At 43.0% G+C, this 19,268-nt stretch overlaps 1 protein-coding gene across 1 annotated transcript; it reads left to right on the top strand.

Annotated features, from left to right (window-relative positions):
• Positions 1 to 2,895: 2,895 nt before the first annotated feature.
• On the top strand, positions 2,896 to 14,014 carry MTRF1L (mitochondrial translation release factor 1 like). Its single transcript, XM_080941657.1, has 7 exons — positions 2,896 to 3,167; positions 6,377 to 6,456; positions 7,900 to 8,083; positions 9,144 to 9,307; positions 11,016 to 11,133; positions 12,241 to 12,377; positions 12,895 to 14,014. The coding sequence occupies exons 1-7, from the start codon at positions 2,930 to 2,932 to the stop codon at positions 13,093 to 13,095; spliced, it is 1,122 nt and encodes a 373-aa protein (XP_080797783.1). The 5' UTR covers positions 2,896 to 2,929; the 3' UTR covers positions 13,096 to 14,014.
• Positions 14,015 to 19,268: the final 5,254 nt, after the last annotated feature.

Raw genomic sequence — 19,268 nt, 5'->3', positions numbered from 1 at the left:
GATATCTACTTAATAAAAGGGCAACTGTTGCCTCTTCCCTGAACCACCCTGTGTACTCATCTAAATCCTGCACACGTGCTGGGTTTGAAGATTTTAGTCTCGTGAATTGTAGCCAGAGGGGTTATTTATTACTCGCGCTTAATGCCTTCCTATATACCATCCGCTGAGCAAACATATACAATGCTGAAGTGTGGAGGGCTTGATGTTGTTCTTTAAGCTTTAACCTGTTTGTCATAGTGTTTCTTGTGTGTGCTTCTTAAAGTTTGCAAACTAGTAAAAAGTATTTTAATGAACTCGATTCTGTGAAACTCACCATTTTGAACATGTACAATCTCTTCCTTCCACGCTCACTCGATTTAGGGTTCTATTTCCATATTTTGTATTTCACCAATATATTTATTAGGGGACCACAAAGTGTTTCTGAGTACATGAATACAAGAGTAGCCCTTCTTGGGTATTTTATAACACCAAAAACTTGTGGGTCCTCGTAGTTGAATAGAAAATCCTCATTCTTTTTCTTGAAGATGACGTTTTTCTGGTTTTTTTTTTATTCCATTGAACCAATCTTGTCATTGACCTATGTACAATAACAGACTTCCTGAACCTACTACAGTTTTTACCATGTACTGGATTTGAGCATGACAATACTGTAAAGAAAACTCAGAAGTCTCTAGGCATATCTGGGTTCTCAAAGGAAATCAAATAATAGGTGTTTTCATTTAACTATATTGTGGCAATTTATGGGTGTTATTGTAAAATGCACATGCATTACACTGATTTTCTTAACAAGTTTTGAATTAATAAAGAAATTCTCCCATGTATCCTTAGACAAGTTATTGTTTGCTTATTGGTATAATGCTGTCTGAGTATAATGCCTTGTGGGTGGAGTCTTCACAATGTTATGTAACATGAGATTACCTTTTTATAAGAAATAAAGTATATTCTTGAAGTGACTGATGTCTTAACAGTGCAGTGGAGGGATTTTTCACACTAAAATCAAAATACTTCACCATTCATTTCTATGGCAGGAAAAAATAACTTCAGAATGGAGTGTAGGGTTAGGAATAATGCTTTCTGGTAGAGATAGAAAACACAGGACAATAGTTTTCTCTACTCAGGTCAGCATCAAAACAAAAGGAGTGTCAAGCTCCGTCTTACAGCTAAACAGTTACATAGTGTCACCTGAGTGCACCCAGGGAAGGGACATTTGAGGTACTGGGATCGCTTGCTATTACTTGAAGAGCCGTTTCATGCTAGTCCCCTTGTATGTGATGCTAAGATTGCTTAGACATGATGCAAAATTCATTTTTATATAGAATCTTGTAATTAATAGTTTTGATTAGTGTTGACGGTAACAGTACCAGTTCTTTACCATTTGATTCTAAAAAGAGAATAGTTTGATCAGCAATGAACCACCATGGTCCAAAAACCAGCTAGTAAGCCGGTAGAATTTGCAAGTCGTCTAAGTAATCTAAGCTTCAATTCCTGCATCCCCAAGAGTGCCTTGTCTGTATTTATTCACGTCCTGTTATTTATTCTCCGGTTATTTATTTAGGTCTTTTGAAACTGCAAATGCATCAATTAGTAGTTAGGAGGATGGATGGTTACTAGAGGTAAGCCTTTGATTCCTCCCTCCCTCCTCCCCTCCCTCCCTCCTTCCCTCCCTCCCTCCTTCCCTCCCTCCCTCCCTCCCCCCTCTCACTTAATTGCAGGGCTGGAGACTGAGCCTTGAGCAAAACTAAGCAAGTACTCCCCGTGAGTTACAACTTCAGAGCAGAATAAAGGGAAGTTTTTAAATGCTTCGTCGTGTTGTAGTTTGTTGGTTTTAACTTGGATTTTTAGAAGGAGGGAGCAAGAGCAAGAGAGTGAGAGAGCAATGGAGAATTGGATTGAGTGGATCAGAATGTGAGTCAGAAAACGGAGAAAGCTAGTGGATGGTGTGGTTGGTGACACAGAAAAACAGATTTCATAGCATCACTGGGAGATTTAGTAGCTTATGCCTACTCTTGAAAGGAGCCTCACTATGCTAGATGACCACCCTAAAACTAACCTTTAGAGACTGTGACCTCTGTGCCTGCTGGTCGCTTGACTATCCTGGGAATCAAACTTTCACTTTCAGACTGCAGATACCTGCTGTTCACTTCCAGCCCTGCATGCTGAGGCACTGGCTTTGGGGAGCAGTCAAGCTCAGCCTAAGGTCGGAGTCAAAAGTTTAGGAATAGGCTTGCAGGCGGGGCCAAAGCCTCTGAGTTCAGGCTGTAGGCGGAGCCAGAAGGTGGAGCTCCACCCTTAGAGACGAGGTCGAGAAAGTGCTTCCTCAAGAAGCACGACCGAGGAGGCGGGCTTGAGACGGCAAAGCTCCTCCCTAGAGGCGGGGCTGAGGAGGTGGAGCCGCGGTTTTGGAACTTCCATTGGGAGCGGGGCCGAGGAGGCGGAGCTGAGGCCTTGGAGCTCTTTCCTAGAGGCCCGTCTGAGAAGGTGGAGTTCTGTCTCAGGGCGGGGCCGAGGCATCGGAGGCCGCCTCAAGATCCTGCCTCGGCAGCGGAGTTCACCCACTAGAAGCGCGATCCAGGCGTTGGAGGCCCCCTTCGTGGAGGCGGAGCTGAGGCGGTAAAGCTACGCCCCCCGGAGGCGGGGCTAAGGTCCCAGAACCCTCCCATTTGAAGGTGGAGCTTGAGGATCAGGAGCCCCTCCTCCAGAATGGGGCGGAGACTTCGGCGCTCGTGTTGGAGGCGGGGCAAACGTTTCATGACCGCTCCGCCCGCTTACCTTTTGACTTTTGGAACCCTTGACGGGTTCCCACGCCTTGCCGGAAGTTCTCGCAACACTTCCGGCAGAGCTTTTAAATTCCGGCTTTTGAGCCCTGGTTCCCATTCCTTCCAAGGGTCTTCTCCGTGAGGTTTCGGCTACAGTGGGCGGCCCGGCCAGGATGCGGAGCGGGTTTCTGAGCGGTGCCCGGCGCCTGTGGGCGCGCCGCGCCTTTAGCCGCGCGCCGCCGCCCTCCGAAGAGCTCCTCGCCCGCGGCGGGCCCCTGCGAGCCTTTCTGGAGCGCCGCGTGGGCTCGGAGGCCGGCGGTCCGGTTGCCGGTGGCCCCCAGCTGGCCGCGGCGGCCCGTCTGCTGAGCGAGAAGGAGCGGGAACTGCAGGACACCGAATCCTTATTGCACGGTAAGCCACCCACTCCAGTGGGTTCTGAAGCCATCTTCGTTCCAGACCTGTCACTAGGGTTCTGATAGTCATCCCTCGGGCTCTCTAGAGCTCTGCCGGTCAGGCCTCAGAAGTTACTGAGGTTCTCGGTTTCCTCCCCTCCCCTCCTGGCAGTTCAAATGTGCAGGGAAGATTTACTAGTTCCAGCAGAGGAACCGAAGCCCGCTGCAGTGTGAGGAACGATGCACTGTATAGTTAGAATCCCGAGACCAGGAAATTCGAGTTTCCCTTGAGATTCCATCGGAGGCCGGTGTCTGCGTTCCTGACGCCTCCAGAGTCCCAGTGAAACACACTTGGGAACTCGAGGCTTGATTCAGAGACCCTGTCTTGAAGAAGAAAGTGGGAAGAGGAATTGAGGTTGGTTAAAGTAAGGACTTTTAATTTCAATATAAAAAGTAGTGCTAAAAAGCAGAAAGTTGCATTAAAATGGATCGGTAAAGGCAAGAAAGAGGTGGTGTAAGAGAAGGGACTAGAAGGCAGAAGTGACCAACATGGATGAAGGTACCGCTTGAGAAGTACTGTATGGTGGAAGTGTGGAATAGATACGGGGGATGGTAACAGAAGAGAAGCATTGTGTTGGTTTGGGTTTCTGTTGCTGTGAACACCATGACCACAGCAACTCCTAGAATGGAAAACATTTCATTGGAGCTGGCTTACAGGTCAGAGGTTCAGTCCAGTATCGTCATGGTGAGAAGCATGGCAGCATGCATCAGACATGGTGCTGGAGAAGGAGCTGAGTTCTGCATCCTGATCTGCAAACAGCAGGAGGAGACTGTGTGTCACACTGGATATAGCTTGAGCATAGGAGACCTCAAAGTCCACTACCTCCAACAAGGCCACACCTCCCAAAAGTGCCACTCACTATGGGCCAAGCATTGACACGGTGATTCAGTGGGAGTCATTACTACTCAAACCACCACAAACATGAAACCAGAAAGATGAAGGATTAACATTGTTTCTACAGACCTCACATTTTGGGGAAAGAAGTGGCATTATCTAGGACAAGTTCACTGTTGACAATAAGTATGGAGAATGAGTCAGGAGGCAGCTGCTTACCATCCACAGGAGAGACAATGGTAGACTGGTACAGAGCAAGACACTAAGAAACAAGATTTGATGGATTAGATCATTTAAAAAAAATAGTAGGGCAGAATTATAATGGGCAGGGGCAGCTTCTGTTATCAGAATGAGTTCTATTTTTAGTTTAAGATGGGGATACAAAAGTTGAGTTTCCTTGAGGTAAGAAGAGCTTTGCGGTTGAGTGCATACTGAGGAAGTAAAGTAAACCTAGAAGGATTCTGGCACAGAGTTCTGTACTGGCCCAGGAGAGCTGCAGTGGAGGAGAAAGCGCTCTTGCCTGCATCAGAGGGGCCAGAGGAGGTACTACCAGACGGAACCTTGCAGAGTTCAGGAACGTAGAGTGCTGTACATCTGGGGCAGGGGGAGAAGAAAACCATAAGTTCCAGAAAGAACTGGCAGACCCGTGAGATTGGGAGTGAATTACATAAATGAACCTGTAAAAACCAGTTGCAAGAAACAGGAGTGTGCCAATATCTGATTTAGAAAGGCTACACTCACCTTTTTTGGTTTATACTGGAAGATGACTTTAAATTTGGAAATTTTACCAATGAAAATTTTAATTAAAAGTCTGATTACTGTAATCTGGAAATCTAAACATAAAATTCTAGTTGTTGAGTTAGCATTTTATTTCCCAGCGGTTGGGGTGGAGAACTGAGGTTGACAACAGCCATCACCTAAAGAATTGGAGAAAACAGAAGTGTCTGGGGGTGGTGCAGCCATTGAACCTCGAGTTATAAAATGTTGCTCCGAGGGGGGTCCTGTGTGCCTTGTCCCACCTCCCATTGACATAAGGTCTTAACAGATAAGCACACACACTTCAAATATGTGTACATTTGATGTTTCAGAGCAAAGACAGCATGTTATCCCCTTCTTTCATAGGCTGCCAATGTCCACAGAACAGAGAAACAGATGAGAAAGTATATCTTTAAGTCAAAAAGTGAAAACTCAAAATAACCATGAAACCAGAGATGAAAGGAATGTTTATATAAACGTTGGGCAGACTCCAGTGAATGTTTTCGGTTGGATACTTTTTCCTAAGGAAACATTCACTAAGACTGGCTTTTGACTCTAGGTTTCAACTTTGCTTAACCGTTCAAAACTTCTGTGCCCCTGCCTGGGCATCCTAACTAGTTAAATGCATCCATTTGGTCGTGTAAAACCTAACGTGGTAAACTAAGTCTATTTACTGGGGCAGGAGAAACAGCACAACATGAAGAACACTCTTCCCAAGGACCCAGGTTTTATGCCCAACATCCATGTAGCAGCTCACAGCTGTCTGTAACTGCAGTCATAGATGATCCAGCACCCGATTCTCACCTCTGTAGGCACAACATACATGTAATACACATACATGCATGCAAGCAAATACCCATATATATCAGATAAAACCAGTAAACATTTTTGAAATTTAATTTTATGCATATGAGTATTTTGCTTGCATGTATGCATGTGTACAACATGCATGCCTGGTGCTGTTGCCCGAAAGTCGGAGGGGGTCAGAACCCCTGCAAAGGGAATTACGTGGTTGTGAGCCAACATGGGAGTGCTGGCAACTGGACCTAGGTTCTCTGCAAGAGTATCAAGTGATCTTAATTCCTGAGTCATTCTCCGGCCCTTAATTGTCTGTCCATTAGAGTCTATTATTATGGAGTTTCTGGAGGTAAAAATGTAGAGAGCTTTAGTCTTAATTTTATACTAGAACTTTTTAAATTTAACTTTCATCATCAGGAAAAACATTTTTATAGCTACATACTTATAAACACTATTATATCTATTTTAATTAGTGGCAACTATGAAAAGAACAAGAAACATATTTTCCTTTTTTCCTTCATCTGTAGTAACTATAAACATACAAACTGAAAATCTATTAGCAATTTAACAGCAATTAAGAAAAATGTGGGGCTGGAGAGATGGCTCAGCGGTTAAGAGCACTGACTGCTCTTCCAGAGGTCCTGAGTTCAAATCCCAGCAACCACATGGTGGCTCACAACCATCTGTAATGGGATCTGATGCCCTCTTCTGCTGTGTCTTAAAACAGCTACATTATACTCATATAAATTTAAAAATGTAACTGCTGCTCTTTTTCGTAGATGAGAATGAAGATTTAAAGAAACTTGCAGCCAGTGAAATAGCTTTGTGTCAGAAAGAAATAACTGAGCTGAAGCATCAGGTATGTTGTGTGTGCATGAAGAAGAAAGCACGTACGCCATTGCTCTTTCCGTTACTACAAGCTTAGCAGAGAGTCCGGGAAAGGCGCCTTTTACTACTTACGTACAACTTTTTTGTTGCTCTTGGTTTTTCTTTGTATGTATTTGTCTGCAAGTGTGTCTGAACCACAACCATGCCTGGTACCTTTAGAGCACCCTGAGAATGGATTACAGGGTGGAGTAAGTTATCTGATGTGGGTGCAGGGGAATGAACCCAGGTCCTCTGGAAACTTGGCCATTGTTCTCATATTTCTGGTTGTGAGCCTAGCGTTTAAAGGCTGAGCCATCTCTCCAGCTCTTGGCCATTGTTCTTACTCTAGACTTTTTTCTTTTTTTTTTAAGCTCTTGTCTGTTTTTCTTGTATGTTTGCTCCATGAAGGAATTACCACCATTAAAGAGGATTTTTTTAAAAGATTTTATTTATTTATTATTTATGAGTACACTATAGCTGTTTTCAGGCACACCAGAAGAGGGCATCAGATCCCATTACAGATGTTTGTGAGCCACCATGTGGTTGCTGGGATTTGAACTCAGAACCTCTGGAAGAGCAGTCAGTGCTCTTAACGGCTGAGCCATCTCTCCAGCCCATTAAAGAGGATTTTAAAGCAGAAAAAGACATTCTTCTTATCATCCAAATTTCTCAGGCTACAAGAGTTACTTGTACAAGAGTACTGTACAAGTCTCACTGGTAAATTCCTGTATCAGCTCTTACCACAAAAGCAAAAAGCTATAGAAAACTCTGCTTTTGCTTTTTTTTCCCCCCACTGTGGATAGAATAGACAATGGGTGGGCAAGATTGTGGACTGACGACAAAGTGAACTTCCTGGGATGAGAACTGACCTTATCTTAGCACTGATAGCATGCCAGTCTTCAATTTCCAAAATTGATAGCTTCCTCTTCCACATCAGTGATCCTAACTAGCAAACGTAGGACAAGCACCTTTGTTCCTTCCGTATTGGGCCTTGTATTTCAGGACATGTGGTGTGATGTCCTGCTCCCAGACAGTTCATTCCTAGCTACCCGATCAAGGAGTTGACAGAGTTCAGCCCTTAGCACCACATAAGATCTGGTGTGGGGCTATACGCCCGTGTTCCCAGCCCTGAGGGGGTAGAAACCGGAGCCTGAAAACACAAAAGTAAGGATTCCCAGAAGAAATACAAACAGAACTATCAACAGTAGATGTATTTTATAACACTTACAATGTAACTGGAACATTAATACCTTACCGGAAATTATGCACTATACATTTTTAGTTAGCAAGATGTTCAAACTGTATCATAGAGCAATATTAAATTATTTGTTTAGAGAAACTTAGGTTCCATATATAAATTCGGTAATCCATAGCTTTGGATAATCGTCTTGAGTTGTTAATTACAGAAAGGTGCCGCACTGTCTTTTGTTTGCAGATCATCTCACTTCTGGTTCCTTCAGAAGAAATGGATGGGAGTGACCTGATCCTGGAGGTGACTGCGGGTGTGGGTGGTCAGGAAGCCATGCTTTTCACTTCTGAGATGTTTGACATGTACCAGCAGTATGCTGCATTTAAAAGATGGCATTTTGAAACACTGGAATATTTCCCAAGTGAACTAGGTCAGTGTCTTAGTTAGGTGTCTATCACTGTGAGAAAACACTGTGACCAAAAGCAGGCTGGGGAAGAAAGGGTTTGCTTCATCTTCCGGTTTGTGGTACCTTGAAGAGAAGTCAGGGCAGGAACTCCAGGCTGGAACCTGAAGGCAGGAAGTGGAACCCAGGCCTGGAGGAATGCTGCTCATTGGCTTCCTCCCTCTGCTGGCTTACCTGCTCTCTTATGCACCCTAAGACCATTTTCCCAGGGGTAGTATCACTCTCTGCCTCAGTCAAGTGGCCCTCCCACATCAGTCATCAATCAAGAAGTTGCTTCCAGACAGATCAGGATTGTGTAGTCATTTGTCAGTTGAAGTTGCTCCTTAGATGATTCTAACTAGCACTGTCAGTAGGTGAATTGATTAGTTTTCGTAGAGCATAGATTTACTTCTAGTATGTCCTGGGGACAGGGTTGGCAAGGTGATGACCAAACGCATTTGTAAGGACTAAGTAGTGATGTGCTCATTATTCACCTACTGATTTTAAATGAAACCACAAGTTTGACATTTCCCATAAGGTATGGTGGGACGCTGGTCCATGATAAACACTCCCAGCTTTGAGAAGTAGTTTTAAGATATTCTGGGCTGACATTTTAATCTTAGCACCCAGGGGGCTAAGTGAGACTAAATAATTACATAGTAACGTGCTGGAGAGACACTTGCCGCTCTTGCAGAGGACTTGAGACCAGTTCCCAGCACCACATAGTGGCTCCCAACTACCCATAAATCCATTTCCAATGGATCTGATGTTGTCTTCTGTTTCCATATGCACCTGGTACCCATGTGTTACACATACATACATACATGTGCACTGTTAAAACATTCAGACCTAAAATTAAATACACAGATTGTTTAAAAAGTAAACAATTAAGTATTAAAACAGGTATCAAACTTTAAAGTGTTTTAATGTGCTTGCAGTCTCTACTGACAGTTCTGTTGTAGCCTTTTTAACGTCATGAGACCATGGGTGGTGGTCAGTTGTTTCTGCATGGCAGGAATGATGAAAGTCATTTAATTCTGTTTTCAAGGTGGCCTTAGGCACGCGTCGGCCAGCATTGGAGGTCCAGAGGCCTACAGACACATGAAATTCGAAGGAGGCGTGCACCGAGTACAGAGAGTGCCAAAGACAGAGAAGCAAGGCCGCATCCACACCAGCACCATGACGGTGGCAGTCCTGCCCCAGCCTACTGAGGTAAAGCATAGTGACGGAGCTGGCACTGCCCTTTCCCAGCAACTGTGGACCTTACCGTTTGCTCTTCCTTCCATATTTCGAGTTACTCTTGAAAATTTAATTCAAGAAATGTAATTTTACAACAGACGGTAAGAATGAAAATGTTTTTAGATTGTAGATTTACTCTGGATGTTTTCTCCACCCATGAAAAGGACACTGTAAGCCTCCCTGGGGAGTCAGGCAATATAAACTGTTGGGTGTACGCTGGTCGTCCGCCTCACTTTGCATTGTAGGATGGGTTCTCCAGATCATTCAGCACGGATGCTACTTTATGGGACAGAGGTATTAGAAGGCCCTGCGTGTATACCTAGCCTCACAAAGCAAGACCTCAGTATCTAAGAAAACAACCTGTTGTATTGATTTCTCTCCCGCTAAAAGTGACTAATTCACTTAAAAGGTGAAGTATGAGTGATCTGAGGGTTTCCTTTACTAACGTTAAGAGAAAGTACTGTTTAGGTGCATGGTAAGGTTGATGGGTTAAATTTCTGTGGGAAGCCTGAGTGAGTACCTGTGAGAAGAAATGAGTAAGAGAAGACGTGCAGGAGGGTTGATGTCAGCCCTTGCTAGCTCCTGAGACACAGAGCATGCTCTAGCTTTTGTAGCAACTCTGAGACGGGTTATCTTACTGCAGGATGATTGACACGCCAGAGAGCAGTCTCTAGCTCATGGAACAGACATTTTAAACACGGTGCTTCTCATGGTTTCTCCTGGGACAGCGCATCACGCTGTTGGATTCCAGTGTTTGTGGAATGCATAACCTGGCTTCATGGTCTTGGCCTCCAAATTACGGTTATAATATTCTTAAAACAATATTGTAGTAACCTCTCCAACCCAAATAAGCTCATTCAATGAAAACACAACTCAGTTAATATGAATACAAGCTTCAGGCAGATCTACACTACTCTATTCCCCAGCTATGAGACCTCTTGAGGTTTCTCCAGGTCACAAGTTTCAGCTCCATCTTTCTTCCACCTCTCCCCACTCCCCAACCCTGTTGCCCCACCTTCTCTTCCCCTGCCCAATCACTGACTTTATTTTACAGATTAAAATGGGAAGAAGGTTCTAATGAAGTCACCTGAGTAGTGCCCTTCTTGGAGAAGTGGAATTAGCATCAAAATACAAATAGCCACAAGCAATCCACTACATTAAATCCCTTCCCAAAACAGTTTCATATTCACCCACTGCTATTATTTTTTGTTTCCTTTGCTAAAATCTTTAAATTCTACATTTTCATTTATTTTTTTTAAATCTCATGTATGTGTGTGCATCTTTGTGCATGTGAGCTACAAAGGCCAGAAGAGGGTCAGGCTGCCCTGGAGCTGAAGGTAAAGGAGGCTGGGAGTCACCTGCTGTGCTGACCTCACTTGCTCTTCACCATTGAAGCATCTGTCCAGCCCCCAAATTCCTGTTTTAACAGTACCTGGTGTTGTTGTGTGGCAGGAAGCTCCACTTTTGAGGATGAGGAAGTGTTAGTGCTGTTCTGCATTCATTTAAAAGAAAAGGCAAACCGTTTAAAATAATATTCTCCATCCGGTCTATTCTTAAACCTTTTAAATTTTATGTCAATTCTATGTATGGCATGTGTTTATAATGTGTAGGTCTTACCTGAAGATAATTGGTACGTGTAAATTGTTTCTTAAAGTTCCAACTTTTTTTTTTGTATGTATAGATTAAACTGGTGATTAATCCTAAAGATCTGAGAATTGATACGAAGAGAGCGAGTGGAGCTGGAGGCCAGCACGTAAACACCACAGACAGTGCGGTCCGGATCGTGCATCTTCCTACAGGTACGTAGTGTCTCAACATGAGGCTTTGAGTCAAGAGCAGTTTCCCCCACTACACTGAAACAGACCTCCAGATACCAAAGTACACCATTAAGGACTCTTAACTAACCCCTTGGTTCTGTAGCTGATGCCGCTTAGGACAATTACAAAGACAGGAAGAAGGAGGGGCTAAGCAAAGGACTCTCCACGTTAGTCGCTACGAAGAGAACAGAGTCCTGCCAATTGAGTTATGGCATATATACTTGTTAGATTTTGCTCTTTTCAGAAACCTCAGTGACAGAATTATCAAATTATTTATGAGAAAATGTAGCTGGAGGACTAAGACCCGAAGGCAGTGAAAGCACTGGTCTTCCTACAGTGAAGCATGATACGTGGACGGTTCTAGATACAATTTCAGAAGCATCTTTCCATCGAGACTCTAAGGTCCATTGGAATTTGAAACGAGATTGGGCAGAGTGACCACCTCACTAAGTAGACCTGTGTGTAAGTAGAGCACTGGAGTGGCTTATGGGTGACAAGGAACATTAGTTCATGCAGGACAGCTCTCCTGGACTGCCACAGACTGACGTCTTAGATAACCAGGAGTAATGAAGAAAATTGGGCATGTGGGAGTTTATCCTTTAAATACAGAAAACTGCTAAATACTGTGGTGATAAATGGGACGTCTAAGTAAAAACAGGTTAAAAAAGGAAATCTTCAACTATATTCTGTTTCCTCTAATAATAGGATTCGTAGCTTCCATACACGTTCGTTTCTGAGTCTTTAAAAAAATTATGATAGCTGAGGCTAGGAGAAGTCTGTATTAAAAATATTTAAAGTCTCAAGGTGTGGTGGTGCTCACATTTAATCCCAGCACTGGAGAGGCAGAGGCAGGTAGATCTCTGAGAGTTCAAGGCCAGCCTGGTCTATAAAGCAAGTTCCAGGATTGCCGGGGCAGTTACACAATAAAACTCTGTCTCAAAAATAAAAAACAAACAAACAAATATAGGTCTTCTGTTCAATTCTTGTTTTTATTGCCTCATAAAAAAAGAAAAAGGATGAGAAAGAAAAGGAATAGTCCTTGATAAGAATTTTGAATTAAAACTCTTTAATTTTCTTAACATTATTCAGGTATTATTTCTGAATGCCAGCAAGAGAGATCTCAGCTGAAGAACAGGGAGCTGGCTATGAAAAAGTTACGTGCAAGGTTGTACAGCATGCACCTAGAGGAAGAAACTACTAAAAGATACAACGCTCGGAAGATCCAGGTAAGATGGATTTTACAGATGGTGTAGTTTTTGTTATTACTGTTTTTGTACTTATTATAAGGGCAGTACCTATGTGCACTTTATCCTGTTTTCTGTAGTCAGAGGCATTTTTCTCAGATTTGTGAAAGTGTACCAAATCCCTCCTCAGGTTTTAAAACTTTGCACTTCTGGAAGTAAGAGTACTGGAAGATTAAGCCCATTGTTTGGTGTTTGATTTTATGTCATACACAGTCCTTCCAAGATTTCTTTAGTATGTGTACCCATCACCTTATCTCCACAACAGGATCACATTAATTCCCAGAGGTACCATATGCATAAAGGCATATATAAATATGCTGATTCTACTATTTAAATATCACCCACTTGCCAGACTGTGTCATTATGTAATCTCTGTACTGTACCCCCATGTTATTTGGGGAGTCAGGGGTTTATACTTGGTTCTTGCATTGCTGTATGTTTAAGTTGTCCTGGATCTAACTGCATCTTTTATACCCTCCCCCAATTTTTTTTTTTAAAGGTTGGAACTAAAGGAAGATCAGAGAAAATAAGAACATACAACTTTCCACAGAACAGAGTCACGGATCACAGAATAAACAAATCACTACATGACCTTGACAGCTTCATGCAAGGAGACTGTCTTCTGGACGACCTGATACAGTCACTGAAGGACTATTCGGATTACGAATCTCTAGTAGAAATGATTTCCAGAAAAGACTAAGCTTCTTTGTAAAGATATGTATTTTTTAATATAGACTAGGAAAATGCTAGTGCAAATCTATTGCGTGCAAATACTTAACCAGTATTCTCTTGAGGAATATAAGTAAAAGTTTCTTGGACAGTTCTCTATTAAAAAAATTAGACAAAGGAAGACAGTTATTTCTATGCAAAATATTTAATCAGAAATTCCAAATTTAAAGCAGATATGTTCATGTTAATATGAGAGAAGGAAACAGAAGCTGATAGTGGATTTAACAAGAAGCAATACAGTCAAGCACACTAGGACTGATAGGACTGAGTACAGCCTACACAGAATTCCTAGAGAAAGGAAGCACTTATGAGATGCTCCGTCCCAATAATGGAGTCAGGCGTGTTGTAAAGCCCTCTCAATGGTGGAAATGGTCCTCGGTTACCCTACAGCTGCTAGTTTTGGCCTTGCAAACAGAACCTCAAGCCCATGGGGCCTGGTAAGCCAAAAGCCTGCTGTCAAAGTGTGAGCTTTACTGAATAGTAAGCCTTGGTGGGTTCTATATCAGTTCCCCAGAGAAGCAGAACTAATAGGATGTGTCTACACAAATTCACTAAGGCTGGGCCACATAGAGTACCATGTGTCCAAGATCTACAGTGTGAAGCAGCTGGGTGGAGGCCAAGAAGAGTTGATGGTTCACTTTACTTGGTAGTTTGCTGCGGAAATCTCTTTTGGTTGGAGGAGGCTGGGTGTTCTCAGGCCTTTAGACCACTTGGGCAAAACATGTTAGCATGACTGATATTTCACTGATTTAAGTGTCAGCAAAACCTCTAAACCTTGAAGAGACCCAAAATAATGTGTTGCCAAATATTAGGGTTCTCTAGAGTCACAAAACTTATGGAATGAATCACTCTCCCCCCTGCCTCTACACACACACACATAATAAAGAGAGTTCATTGGAATAACTGAACATTCTACTGTTTAGCTAATCCAACAATGTGAATGGAAAGTCCAAGAATCTAGTAGTTGCTCAGTGCAACAAGGCTGGGTGCGTCGGCTGGTCTTTGGGTCTTTGGTATACTTGGGAATCTGAAGATGCTCCAATGCCAATGAAGGAATGGATGTGATAGCAAGGCCGGGACAAGCAGCAAAGAACAAAACCTTCCTTCATCCATTGTCCTTACATAGGCCTCCAGCAGAACATGTGGCCCCAGATTCGAGGTGTCTTCCCAACTCAAAATCTGGATCAAAGGCATGTTGTCTTCTTGCCTCAAGAACCAGATGACAGGTGTGACCATTTCTGTCAAGTTGACAACTGGTCATCACAGTCACAATAAAGGCTAGCCAAGTCTACAAAATTAACCATTATGGTGACCAACAACTAGAGGCTGTGCCATGGAAGAGGAGGAATGAAACTTATCTTGCTTACAGAGTTTCTCTACCACCTACTACATATAAGGTTCACACGCTACTAGCAAAGAATTGTGTAGACTTCAGTAGTTTGAATGTGTTCCCTCTAAAATCCAGATGATGGTAATGTGATCATATTACGTATATAGAAGCAAAACTAAGGCTCTAAGTCCCTTCTGAATGGGGCTGATGTCTGTAAACTGTCAAACACCCAGAATCACTGCCCAGTTCCAATACTGTTTTCATACATTCAGTGTCTGAAATAAGGAAACCTTGGCATTTTACTCTCACACATATCATGACACTTAGGTACAATTCCACTTACGTATATTTCAGTGTGTGACAAAATTCATGATAAATCCCAAATACTTCTTTCAATACCTAATAGTTGAGATTTCTCTTCTTTTTCTCTAGATGTGTTAGAGGTAGCTTCTTCAACCTAAGATCCAATTATGTACCTATTTGTGGGCTTACACTTAGTTATCGGACTCCTAATCCCCTTTGTCAAGGCTCTGCACTGGATTTTCATCTTTGAAAGTCAAACTAGACATTTTGGTACGTTGTGAGTTGTTCAGACATGATGGGACATTAACACTTAAGACTTGGTCAGTTTAAAGTCATTACATCTGGTCTATGCTGCTGCTGCTGCTGCTGCTGCTGTGTGTGTGTGTGTGTGTGTGTACTTCAAATACATCCCAGCTTGTAATTTGCAGTATACTTTATACTGAGTGTTTAGTGCCTCACTATTTGAAAGGAAGTAGTGCAAAACCATTAATGATAAGCAGGATTTTTAAGCTGCCTACAGTGCTTAACACATAAACCAGGTTATATGAACAGTAGTGTCCCTTATAATCTCAGCTTTGAAATGTGAATATTAATGTGCTTTTTGTCTGCCTAGGTGATTTTCATGCATGTTTGTGCACTCATTATGTGCCTACAGTACCCATGGAGGCCAGATTAGGGTGTATGATCCCCTGGGATCCTAGTTAGCAACAGTTGTGAGTTTCCCAGAGAGAACAGGGAATGGAACTCACATTCTCTGAAAAAGCAGCCATTGGTCTTAACTACTGGGCCATCTCTGCAGCACCTTATTTTGCCTTCGTTAGTTTTTTGTTTTGCTTTTATTTGGGTCCCACCACCCATAGACTGTTTTTCTGAAATAGTCTAGGAACTCACTTTGTAGAGCAAGCTGGCCTCTGCCTCCTGAGTGCTAGGATTAAAGGAGCTGTATTTTACATTTTTAAGAAGCTGGTGAATAGCTTTCAGTAACCCACACAACTCAAGACTGGCCATTCAACTATATTCAGAGCCTCCCATATTTTATTATTTCTGCTTTAGCCTTAACATTACAATTATATTAATTACAATTTACCAATCTCTCCTTGATCTGAAAGACAGTTATAAAGTTAAGATGGATTGTGAAGAATATTAAATGTTTGACCTCACTGGGCAGTGGTGTACTCCTTGGAGGGAGAGGCAGGCAGATCTCTGAGATTGAGGCCAGCCTGGTCCAATTAGTGAGATTCAGGAAAGACAAGATTACATAGACCCAGTCTTAAAAAAGACAAAACAAAATGTTGGATTTCATTAACAAGGAAAAAGTCTCCCTTATCCCAGGGAAGAGAAAGATGTGAGACCTGTAGATTACAAGTCAGAAAGAACCTTAGATCAAATTTTTAACTACCTGTGCATTAGGATATCGTAGCTGTCCAAAGGAACTGTCCAAAGCTTGTGTGATTATTTCAACAATATAAGTGTAAAATGTGTCAGGAGCCTTAGGGTGCAGCTCAGTGGCACCGTGTGTGCTTATATGAAGCACATATGTGCTTATTGGCGGTTTTCAGTTCAATCCTCAGGACTGCAAAAATAATTTAAAAATAAGATACTGACTCCCCTTCCCCCTGGCCCTTTCTGCTGGGACAGACTGCTAGCTAGTCTGCTCCCTGAAAGAGGCTATATCCTAAAGCATACCTGAGGATCCACTGCACCCAGAGCATTTGGGATGGAAATGGAAAAGAGCCTGAGGGAAAAAAGGTCCAGGGAAAAGCCCAAAAGGGGATCCAGCTCAAGGGGAGGCCCCAACGCCTGACACCATTGCTGAGGCTATGGAGTGCTCACCAAAAGGGACCTATTATAACTGCCCTCTGAAAGGCCCAATAAGCAGCTGAAAGTCAGATGCAGGTATTTGCACCCAATGAACAGAAGCTGCTGAATTTGGTTGAATTAGGGAAAAGCTGGAAGAAGCTGAGGAGGAGGCCAACCCTGTAAAAGGACCGGCAGTCTTGATTTACCGGACCCCCGAGATCTCTCACACACTGGATCACCAACCAGGCAGCGTACACCAGCTGATATGAGGCCCCCAACACATATGCAGCAGAGGAGTCTCCAGTCTGGGTTTGGTTAGAGAAAATGCACTTAACCCTCAAGAGACTGGCACCCCAGGGAGTTTAGAGGTATGGTGAGGTGGGTGTGATAGGGACATCCTGGAGACTGGGAGGGCAGGGAGGAGGTATGGGATGTGGAATTGTAGGAGGGGGGACCGGGAGGGGGAGAAAAGAAAAGAAGATATCTCTGAGTGTATTATCAGCCCAGGTAGGGTAACTGGCAGATTCCCATCTGGGAACCCACTAAGTAATCCCTAGTTGTTCAAATGTGATTTAGGAGTCAATAAAAAGTTAAGGTTGAGCAGTAAAATAATAGCAATAGAAGCCTAATAGAACCAGAATGTGTTGAGATCCTTGGAACGGTTTACACAACCATCTCACTATGACCCACACACTTTTTCCTACCTGCCTAAATCTAGAAACTCAAATTCTACTTACCTCTGCAGATAGGTGTCAAGGTCCAACCCAAAGGATACTTTACCCTCAAGACGGAAGTCATGACACTTTTTACCCATACCCCACAACACTTCTCCATGTGCTGAATGTGTCCTCCTAAATTGAAGATCTGAAAACTTAATCCCAATACAATGCGTAGGCTCTGGACCTCCACCTTCTAGGTGTTCAAAGCTTTTAGAACATTCCCAGTTTGGGTCTCTTTGCCCTTTATGTCTTACGTCCCCTGAGGCCCTACATCCAGAAGCCATTTCCAAGCCACCAAGCAGCTCTCAGCCCACACCAGTGCCTTTTTTCTTCACCTTCCTTAGTTCTAGAACTCAGGGAAGTTTCCACGATAGAAGTTACTCCGAAGCTGCTATAAGCAGTATAAAACAAACCAAAATAATACCTAAGCAGCAATATCCACTGCAACACAGTTCATGTCCTGGCTGACTTCTACCTCAAGTTCATACGCTTAATAAAGAAATGAAAAGGCAGAGTTACAGAACGGGGTGACATACAAAGTCTCATACTGATAATGGTCTAACTTGCATTTTTTTTCCCAAACCTTATGATTCTGGGGAGTGGTGAGTCTCAGCACTCAGGCACTTCGTGGTAATTTTACTATTTATTATTATTTTATCCATAAAGGAATATTCAGAGGATCTTGTATCTGTGAATGGAGAGTACAGGCAGTAGGCACAGGGCAGGCTGCATGTCTCTGTTATTTCCATATACCTCAGTGTCTTGTCTGCACTAAGTCTGCAAAAAGAATCTGAAGGGATGGAGGCAATTTTTTTCTGTACTCCATATTTCATCCAAGAGGAGAAAAAAAAACTTAAAAAAATAAAGGGGGCATCTAGTGAAATGCAAAATGGCCCTCTCTATCTCATGGAGGGAGAGATTTGCAAGTGCCCACTAGCTGGCAAGGAGCATCAGTTAAAAGACTAAGCTCAAATACCATTTAAAACCAAAGATGAATTAACCTGGCGAACTGACAAGGACCGTGACCAACGCCCAATTATGCAGCATCTTAATATCCTATCAGGGAAGGGAAAATGCTGAGGAGTACTTTCCGGCTGTAGTGAGAATCAAAGGTTACATCCCAGGTGCTCAGTTGTTTACCAAGCTTGCCTTCCCATCTCACATTTCCAACTCTGGAGAAGCAAATAAAAGATAAGAGGGCTCCCAGATCAATCAACAACCAAATTCCAGCAAATACTCAGATTCTTTGGCATAAGAGAAGGAGGTTTTGACCTCTTGGACTCCTCTAAGTCTTGCTGAAAGGAACTTAGTTCAGTTTGCCTTCAAGAATATGACCCACTACTCCAGGGGGATTCAAAAGTTTGTGCACTCTCTCGACTAGCTCTGAAACCACAGTGAGATCTTGGACTTTTAAGCACAATCGGTATAAAGTGAAAAGACCGCTAAGATTATTTAAGAATAGCACTCCTCAGCACCGGGATTAATTAAGAAGTGTCACTCCTCAGCACCGGGACAGGTTTCCACTGCCTCTAAAACCCAGATCCATTATCGTACACACAATACATCAATTGTCTGCATCTAGTGTTTCACACCAGGAAGTATATTTCGCCTGCATAAAGATCTCCCTGGTACAGCATTTTAAATTGTCTGTTTATTTTCGTTTTTCAAGACAGGGTTTCTGTGTAGCCCTCTCGTTTCCGGAAGTAGGTTTTTCTGGCTCCTGAGTGTGTGTGTGTGTGTGTGTGTGTGTGTATCACCACGCCCAATTACACAGCATCTAAATATCTATTCAGCAAATTGCAGTCTACAAATACCACAAGATCTAGTGTCTGACTTTTCGCGTCCCCCCCCCACCCCGCCCTGCTTAATAAGTTCTAGGCACTTTTAAAATATAGTTCTTTGCGAGGTCAATACAGTTCAGCTGATAGGTCAGTCTCGAACTTAACTGACCATTCAAGATTCTCAGCCTATGTCTCTATTAACCGTTCTTTT

The sequence above is a fragment of the Micromys minutus genome (assembly GCF_963924665.1).
Source record: "Micromys minutus genome assembly, chromosome: 30".
In the NCBI taxonomy this organism is placed as follows: domain Eukaryota; kingdom Metazoa; phylum Chordata; class Mammalia; order Rodentia; family Muridae; genus Micromys; species Micromys minutus.
The sequence above is the reverse complement of the archived record's forward strand: the minus strand, read 5'-3'. Positions and strand labels throughout refer to the sequence as shown.

What these genes read in the sequence shown, in the direction of transcription:
- MTRF1L (XM_080941657.1), top strand. Translation starts at nt 2,930, where the DNA reads ATGCGGAGCGGGTTTCTGAGCGGTGCCCGGCGCCTGTGGGCGCGCCGC. An exon ending in ATATTTCCCAAGTGAACTAG is followed by an intron (nt 8,084 to 9,143) that starts GTCAGTGTCTTA and finishes TCTGTTTTCAAG; the next exon opens with GTGGCCTTAGGCACGCGTCG. An exon ending in GATCGTGCATCTTCCTACAG is followed by an intron (nt 11,134 to 12,240) that starts GTACGTAGTGTC and finishes AACATTATTCAG; the next exon opens with GTATTATTTCTGAATGCCAG.